This window comes from Cyclopterus lumpus, chromosome 11 (assembly GCF_009769545.1).
Source record: "Cyclopterus lumpus isolate fCycLum1 chromosome 11, fCycLum1.pri, whole genome shotgun sequence".
Lineage (NCBI taxonomy): Eukaryota > Metazoa > Chordata > Actinopteri > Perciformes > Cyclopteridae > Cyclopterus > Cyclopterus lumpus.
Window position 1 is genome coordinate 20,608,006 of NC_046976.1, and position 9,307 is coordinate 20,617,312.

Consider the following 9,307-nt stretch of genomic DNA (forward strand, 5'->3'; position numbering starts at 1 on the left):
CTCAGTGAAAAGCAGCCACCCCAGAACATGAATTAAAACAGTTACTCAGTGAAAAGCAGCCACCCCAGAACATGAATTAAAACAGTTACTCAGTGAAAAGCAGCCACCCCAGAACATGAATTAAAACAGTTACTCAGTGAAAAGCAGCCACCCCAGAACATGAATTAAAACAGTTACTCAGTGAAAAGCAGCCACCCCAGAACATGAATTAAAACAGTTACTCAGTGAAAAGCAGCCGCCCCTGAACATGAATTAAAACAGTTACTCAGTGAAAAGCAGCCGCCCGAGAACATGAATTAAAACAGTTACTCAGTGAAAAGCAGCCACCCCAGAACATGAATTAAAACAGTTACTCAGTGAAAAGCAGCCACCCCAGAACATGAATTAAAACAGTTACTCAGTGAAAAGCAGTCGCCCCTGAACATGAATTAAAACAGTTACGCAGCCGCCCCAGAACATGAATTAAAACAGTTACTCAGTGAAAAGCAGCCGCCCCAGAACATGAATTAAAACAGTTACTCAGTGAAAAGCAGCCACCCCAGAACATGAATTAAAACAGTTACTCAGTGAAAAGCAGCCACCCCAGAACATGAATTAAAACAGTTACTCAGTGAAAAGCAGTCGCCCCTGAACATGAATTAAAACAGTTACGCAGCCGCCCCAGAACATGAATTAAAACAGTTACTCAGTGAAAAGCAGATACAAAAGGTCACGCGCGTGGGAGAGAGCCGGTAACGACGTCTTGTTACACGAGTTTAAAGCTCTGCTTTAGTTATTGTTAAAGGAACCGAGGGATTCAGCGGGAGAACACTAAGAGCTGACAAATTACTGCTGAAAATAAATAATAAATGTTGTCAAGCATGTAATTAGCGCCTGGAGGGCGGACTCCGCCTCCACTAATTACCACACTTCTGTCAATTGCAGGTCTTGATGTGAACTTATCGGAAGGAAAATACAGTTCAGGTTTTTTTTGGAAAAATACAAACTTCTTTTATAAAGACTAAAATGCAGCGTTAAAGAAACGTTTATTATTATTTTTAATCATTTAACCATCTGTCTGCTGAAGGAAACATTCCTCAAAGTCTTCTTCTTCAAAAATAACAAAAAACAACATTTTAATATTAACATAAATGTAATAATAATAAAATAATAATATACTATAAATAATATAAATAAAATATATTTCTAGCAAAAAGAAAGACACAACGGTAATATTACAATAACCCAAACCCACACAGTATAAGTACCTTGTGTTTCGACGTTGCGTAACATGTGTTTCACCCTCCGTTTCAGGGTCCTTCTGGGGGCAAAGGAGAGAGAGGTGAACGGGTAAGTGGCGCTTTTTAAAAGCTAAAGATGGAAATGAGGAAGGACTCGAGTCGCTCTGCTCTTTTACTCGCCGGCGTTGGCGGGATGAGTCCTTTACGACAACCGCCTCCTTTCAAGGTTTATTCAGGGGAAATGGGAATAAAGTCAATGGAAGCAAAACGGGCGTTTTTTCACTCCAGGGGACTCGAACTGAGAGGAGTTTAAAATGTCACACTTGACTTTGACTTGTTGACTTGAGGGAAGTCCTCCAGCAACACATTATGAACTGTGCTGCTCGTGGTTCTGCAGGGGGACCTCCAGTCCACGTCCTCCGTCCAGGACATCGCCAGGCAGGTCTGTGAGCAGCTGATCCAGAGTGAGTCCAACCCGTCGGTTTAGTTTCAGGGTTACGTTACAACCCGGTGCTGGTGAGTGTGAGTCTGTGTGGGTCTCTTTGTGGTTATTTTGTGTCTCTTTGTGGCTCTTTATAGTCGTTTGTGTCTCTTTGTAGTCGTTTTGTCCCTTTGTGGTTATTTTGTGTCTCTTTGTGGTTGTTGTGTGTCTCTTTGTGGTTGTTTTGTGTCTCTTTATATTTGTTTTGTGTCTCTTTATAGTCGTTTTTGTGTCTCTTTGTGGTCGTTTTGTGTCTCTTTGTAGTCGTTTTGTCTCTTTATAGACGTTTTTGTGTCTCTTTGTGGTTGTTTTGTGTCTCTTTGTGGTTGTTTTGTGTCTCTTTGTGGTTGTTGTGTGTCTCTTTGTGGTTGTTTTGTGTCTCTTTATATTTGTTTTACGTCTCTTTATAGTCGTTTTGTGTCTCTTTATAGTCGTTTTTGTGTCTCTTTGTGGTCGTTTTGTGTCTCTTTGTGGTTGTTTTGTGTCTCTTTGTGGTTGTTGTGTGTCTCTTTGTGGTTGTTTTGTGTCTCTTTATATTTGTTTTACGTCTCTTTATAGTCGTTTTGTGTCTCTTTGTAGTCGTTTTGTCCCTTTGTGGTTATTTTGTGTCTCTTTATAGACGTTTTTGTGTCTCTTTGTGGTTGTTTTGTGTCTCTTTATATTTGTTTTGTGTCTCTTTGTGGTTTTTTTTTGTGTCTTTATAGTCATTTTGTGTCTCTTTGTGGTTGTTTTGTGGTTGTTGTGTGTCTCTTTGTGGTTGTTTTGTGTCTCTTTGTGGTTGTTTTGTGTCTCTTTGTGGTTGTTTTGTGGTTGTTGTGTGTCTCTTTGTGGTTGTTTTGTGGTTGTTTTGTGTCTCTTTGTGGTTGTTTTGCTAGTTTTCGGTTGTTGTGATACTTAGTGTGTCTATTTGCTGCTGCTTTGCTTCTCTTTTGTAGTCAGAGTGACACCGTAATCCTGAAGATCTGATCCGGTTTATCTTTGGAAACACATCCCCCTTGTTTCTGTTTTCAGGCCACATGGCACGCTACAACTCCCTCCTGAACCACGTGCCCAGTCCACCGGTGTCCATCCGCACTGTGCCAGGACCCCCCGGTGAGCCTGGCAGACAGGGCACCCCGGGGCCCCTGGGAGAACAGGGACCCTCCGGAAGACCCGGCTTCCCAGGACAGAACGGGCAGAACGGGCAGCCTGGAGAGAGAGGTAAAGGGGGGGCCCGGTGGCCTGAGAACCACCGGAGCCTACGAGGATTCAGATGTTGGTTCTGAGGAATTAAAAGAACCGCAGGAAGAAGAAGGTTTCTTTTTTTTTTATTGCGCCCAGTGGCCATCTAGAAAAGCGCTTCGAGGTGACGTCATTTGTAACCTAGAGGGGAGGAGCTTGTTTTGGCCGTGTTTGTCTATCCTAAACTTGATTTGGTGTGTGTGTGTGTGTGTGTGTGTGTCGTCAGGTCAATCAGGAGAAAAGGGCGATAAAGGATCACAAGGTGTTGGAGTCCAAGGCCCCCGAGGAACTCCGGGACCACCCGGTACATTAAACTAAACCACATTCACCAGAAGCTCTCCATCTGGTCCCCCAGATCCTCCTAACTCCTAACTCCTCTCCTCCCAGGTGCCCAGGGGCAGGGCAGACCGGGCAGCCAGGGTTCCTCGGGGCGGCCCGGTAATCCCGGGTCTCCCGGTCGGCCCGGTGTCCCCGGACCCGTCGGCTCCGCCGGTCCTCCGGGCTATTGCGACCAGAACTCCTGTGTGGGCTACAACGTTGGAGGTACGTAGGGCTCCTTCAAGGCGGAGCTCGTTTGATCACAAATGATTAATAATAATATTTGTTATTATATTCTCGCCTCGACATGCCGTGTAATTACAGCCTCTGAGCACCGAGGAAAACCTTCAAGTAATTTAATAAATAAAAATGATAAATTACACATGCCTCGCTCCTACCGTGAGTAATTATGAATTATGACACATAGCAAGTTAATTCTAGAAAGTATCAAGAAAAAATGCCCCACCGGTTGTTTGAATATAATATATATGTTTTGAGCGTGAGGAAGCTTTTCGTTTAATTCGGAGTGAAACGGCTGCATGAGGTCACGCGTCCTCTTCAGGGTGAAAGGTCAAAGTCGGGATGCAGAAACAAACGAACCTGAACTGTGTGTTACTCTGGTCTCAAAACATCAGAAAATACCATAAGAATAAAAGTGTTAAAAAAGTGTTTATTGTGATTCGGGTGTACCGGCCCTTTAAGCAAAAGGAACTACTTTTGTGACCAAATCACTGCCCGAGTTCTGCATCTTTACGCTTTCTGACCCGTCTGTTCGATCCCTCTGGGTGTGATCGGTTTCAAGGTGCTGCATGGAGGGTTTTCTTATTCATATAAACATCACTTTTAATATTTTCAAAGAAGAAATTTTTTTTTTTTTTATATAATAGAGTTCAATCTGTTCATCAGAGGAAATGAAAAATAATGAGTCTGTTAACTCCACCTCAATGCATTCATTTGGTTTTTATTTATAAAGTATTTAACGTTTGTACACATGCGTGAAAACAAAGTTGTTTTTTTATCAAACTTATATTTCTTCAAAAAATCTGGTTTATCAGAAAATGCTGTAAAATATGTCAACTGATAAAATGATGATTAAAAATCAGACTCCTTTCCAAAATGTATAAATGTCCCAGGTGAGGCCCAAGGGTTAAACACCTCAACTATATTGATATACATATTGAACTTTATGATACATTCTGACCCAGCATGAGTCATCTTTATCTAAATGCATGATTGTGTTCACCCTGAATGAGCGTTGGGGTTAAAGGTCACACTGCCTAACAACTCGCAGCCTGCAGTCCGTCATGTGGGTACCGCCTGCAGACCTAACGTGTGTGTGTGTGTGTGTGTGTGTGTGTGTGTGTCCGTCACCACCTCGTTTTTTTACAACCTACATCTTCTGAACCCTCAGCTTCGTACTTGAGGGACAACTGAGCCGCTTCATGTGCTGCTGGTGATGATGTCACTGCATCAGCTGACTCATGACTCACAATGTCATACACAGGACCATCTTAAAAAGTTAAATATAAGACGGTTACAAAGTGGTTTACAGGCCAAAATTATTATTTATTTTGAGTTAATTAAACAAATCGTGCTCATTTCTTTTAAAGGTCGCCCACATCTCAACATTAACACTATCATGCAGTCAGTTCTTTAATGTTTAAAGATAAACCACAATATTAAATGATTAAAATCCCGGTCTTATTTTATAATGTTCTCAATTTCAACAAATCCTGTTTAAAGACCAAAAAAAATTCAATTTGTGCCTCTTGTCTCCATGACTCAGTAACTCTTGTCTCCATGACTCAGTAACTCTTGTCTCCATGACTCAGTAACTCTTGTCTCTGTGACTCAGTAACTCTTGTCTCTGTGACTCAGTAACTCTTGTCTCTGTGACTCAGTAACTCTTGTCTCTGTGACTCAGTAACTCTTGTCTCCATGACTCAGTAACTCTTGTCTCTGTGACTCAGTAACTCTTGTCTCTGTGACTCAGTAACTCTTGTCTCTGTGACTCAGTAACTCTTGTCTCTGTGACTCTGTAACTCCTGCCTCCTTGACTCTGTAACTCTTGTCTCCGTGACTCAGTAACTCTTGTCTCCGTGACTCAGTAACTCTTGTCTCCGTGACTCAGTAACTCTTGTCTCTGTGACTCAGTAACTCTTGTAACCGTGACTCAGTAACTCTTGTCTCTGTGACTCAGTAACTCTTGTAACCGTGACTCTGTAACTCTTGTCTCCGTGACTCAGTAACTCTTGTCTCCGTGACTCAGTAACTCTTGTCTCTGTGACTCAGTAACTCTTGTCTCCGTGACTCAGTAACTCTTGTCTCCGTGACTCAGTAACTCTTGTCTCTGTGACTCAGTAACTCTTGTCTCTGTGACTCAGTAACTCTTGTCTCTGTGACTCAGTAACTCTTGTCTCTGTGACTCAGTAACTCTTGTCTCTGTGACTCAGTAACTCTTGTCTCTGTGACTCAGTAACTCTTGTCTCCGTGACTCAGTAACTCTTGTCTCTGTGACTCAGTAACTCTTGTCTCTGTGACTCAGTAACTCTTGTCTCTGTGACTCAGTAACTCTTGTCTCCGTGACTCAGTAACTCTTGTCTCCGTGACTCAGTAACTCTTGTCTCTGTGACTCAGTAACTCTTGTCTCTGTGACTCAGTAACTCTTGTCTCTGTGACTCAGTAACTCTTGCCTCTGTGACTCAGTAACTCTTGTCTCTGTGACTCAGTAACTCTTGTCTCTGTGACTCAGTAACTCTTGCCTCTGTGACTCAGTAACTCTTGTCTCTGTGACTCAGTAACTCTTGCCTCTGTGACTCAGTAACTCTTGTCTCCGTGACTCAGTAACTCTTGTCTCTGTGACTCAGTAACTCTTGTCTCCGTGACTCAGTAACTCTTGTCTCCGTGACTCAGTAACTCTTGTCTCCGTGACTCAGTAACTCTTGTCTCCGTGACTCAGTAACTCTTGTCTCTGTGACTCAGTAACTCTTGTCTCTGTGACTCAGTAACTCTTGTCTCTGTGACTCAGTAACTCTTGTCTCTGTGACTCAGTAACTCTTGTCTCTGTGACTCAGTAACTCTTGTCTCTGTGACTCAGTAACTCTTGTCTCTGTGACTCAGTAACTCTTGTCACTGTGACTCAGTAACTCTTGTCTCTGTGACTCAGTAACTCTTGTCTCTGTGACTCAGTAACTCTTGCCTCTGTGACTCAGTAACTCTTGTCTCTGTGACTCAGTAACTCTTGTCTCTGTGACTCAGTAACTCTTGTCTCTGTGACTCAGTAACTCTTGCCTCTGTGACTCAGTAACTCTTGTCTCCGTGACTCAGTAACTCTTGTCTCTGTGACTCAGTAACTCTTGTCTCTGTGACTCAGTAACTCTTGTCTCTGTGACTCAGTAACTCTTGTCTCTGTGACTCAGTAACTCTTGTCTCTGTGACTCAGTAACTCCTGCCTCCTTGACTCTGTAACTCCTGCCTCCTTGACTCAGTAACTCCTGCCTCCTTGACTCTGTAACTCTTGCCTCCTTGTCTGTGTCTCTCGCTCACTCCCTCTCATCCCTTCCTTCTTCCTGTCTCACTAACCCAATCGAACCGATTTAAAAAAACGCCGCCGCTTCCTGTGGTGGTGGCGGGGGTCGGCCATTTTTGTTTTTGGGCTCCCACTGACTTTCTGCCTGCCTGGCGCGCTGGCTGCCTCGCTGCCCGGCTGGCTGTTCAACGCAGAGGGTGAGGATGTCACTGACCGCGGCGCTGTCCCCGCAGTCCAACTGCCGCCCAACGTCTACCAGAACTACGGCGAGGCCGAGGAGGACGACCCGTACCGCTACTACGAGCCCAGCTACCCGGCCCCGCGGCCAGTGGCGCCGGACGACCCGGCGTTCGCGCGGGACGACCCCGGCGCCGTCGACCCGAGGTCCACCGGCGTCCACCGCAGTTCCCGGAGCCTCGAGGGAGAGGAGGCGGGAGGCGAGCCCAAGAGGCTAAAGAGAGGAGCGAAGGCGTCGCCTGGACTAAGGGAACGAGGGGAGGCCGCTCGCCGCTTCTGATTGGGCGGTTTGGAGTTACGAACTAATCAACAAGTGCCTGACGTAGAGGATTTCTTATGGACCTTGTAGAGGGGGGGTGGGGGGGGATCAGGGCGGGGCTATTTGACCTCATCTTTGGAAAACGTTTCTTTTCGTTGTCTTCGTCTCTAAAGCGTCTTTGTTTCGTCGGGTTCGATTGGAGAACAGAACCCGGTCTGTTTTTTTTTGTTCTCCGGCTCTTTCGGTTCCGCCGTTTGTCTTCTACCCGGTTGGTTAAAGTGCCTCCTGATCGGCCTGCTGGAAGACGCCGGAAGGAACGTCAAGATGCAGAGATGCAAAGATGCAAACGTGCAGCAGCAGAATTTATACACAATCGTCGCTCTTTTATGAATATAAATACTTATATTTACTTTAACTTTAAGTTGTATGACTGCAGAGCTCACATCATGACAAATAAAAAAAAAAAATTCAACATTTGGATTTATGCATCGAAAAAATGTAAAAGCTGTATTTTTATGTATCTGACGATAAAGAAATGATGAAAATAGATTTCTTTTGCGGCTAGCTGCACATTTACACAACTTTATGAATACTAATCTGACGTGCGTTTAAATTCAAAAGACGACACGTGAAATAAACAATTATTTTTGTTGACTAAAAGCTGAAATGATAAACAACCGACTGTAAATATAAAGACGATGTTCTCCCTCTGTAAACAAACTAAATAAGAAACTGTATGATCTTCTGCAGATGATTCATCCACCAAACAGGAAGTGAGGTCACCTGAAACATCTAAAGCTGCGTCTTAATTATGAATTGTGTTTCTTTTAAAGGCTCCTAAACTCTTCTTCTACTCGTTTATTTATGTCAAGTTCTGCATGTTTTTGTTTTTCCATTTTTTACGTGATGTTTTTTATTAATAGCCACGTTTTACTGTCACGTATAAGGATTTTTTTATTTGTTGTTATTGTTAAAGTATTAAACTCCGACTGACGTTGCGCTGCATTTCAGAAGGTTGATGAAAAGGAATATGTTGTAAAAACAATAACAAGTTATTATATTTCTGAGTGTTTCTTGTCGATTAAACGGAGATCAGGAGTGAAACACGTCACATTTCTTTTTGGTTTTTGTCTCATTGATTCACTTCCTCCTTTTGTAACATTTATTTTAAAGGTAATATTAGTCATTGCTCCGTTTTTCACATTTTTATTCAGAATTGAGACGGATGAATCCATAAGTTGCATTCATGTCATATAGCGAGCGGTTTGGAACAAGGTGTGCTCTGTTCATGCACAAGTTGTATTTGAGCTTAAGGGTCAAAATAAAAATAAAAACTGGATAAGTCAAGGAAGTATTTTATTATTACTTGGTTTTGATTTTCTCAAAACAATAAAACTCAAGTACAACCGTTGTCGTGTGTTTGTCGTTGAACTGAAACCAACCGAGCAGGAAGAAGAGCGCTGCAGCGGCAGGAAGCTGCGGGAAGCTTCAGGAAGCTTCAGGACGCTTCGGGACGCTTCGGGAAGCTCCAGGAAACTTCAGGAAGCTTCAGGACACTTCAGGACGCTTCAGGAAGCTTCAGGAAGCTGCATGAAGCTTCAGGACGCTTCAAGAAGCTGCATGAAGCTTCAGGAAGCTCCAGGAAGCTGCATGAAGCTTCAGGAAGCTTCAGGAAGCTGCATGAAGCTTCAGGAAGCTCCAGGAAGCTGCATGAAGCTTCAGGACGCTTCAAGAAGCTTCAGGAAGCTGCATGAAGCTTCAGGACGCTTCAAGAAGCTTCAGGACGCTGCATGAAGCTTCATGAAGCTTCAGGACACTTCAGGACGCTTCAGGAAGCTTCAGGAAGCTGCATGAAGCTTCAGGACACTTCAGGACACTTCAGGAAGCTTCAGGAAGCTGCATGAAGCTCCAGGAAGCTTCAGGAAGCTTCAGGACACTTCAGGACGCTTCAGGAAGCTTCAGGAAGCTGCATGAAGCTTCAGGACGCTTCAAGAAGCTTCAGGAAGCTGCATGAAGCTTCAGGAAGCTTCAGGACACTTCAG

At 43.8% G+C, this 9,307-nt stretch overlaps 1 protein-coding gene across 1 annotated transcript in view; it reads left to right on the plus strand.

Annotated features, from left to right (window-relative positions):
• The window catches only part of LOC117739371 (collagen alpha-1(XIV) chain-like), a 76,168-nt gene extending 67,514 nt beyond the window's left edge, over positions 1–8,654 (plus strand). The window contains 6 exon segments of the mRNA XM_034545737.1: positions 1,294–1,329; positions 1,618–1,684; positions 2,713–2,901; positions 3,149–3,226; positions 3,310–3,465; positions 6,964–8,654. Of these exon segments, the coding sequence (XP_034401628.1) occupies positions 1,294–1,329; positions 1,618–1,684; positions 2,713–2,901; positions 3,149–3,226; positions 3,310–3,465; positions 6,964–7,286 (849 nt within the window). The 3' untranslated portion in view covers positions 7,287–8,654.
• The last annotated feature ends 653 nt before the right edge of the window (positions 8,655–9,307 follow it).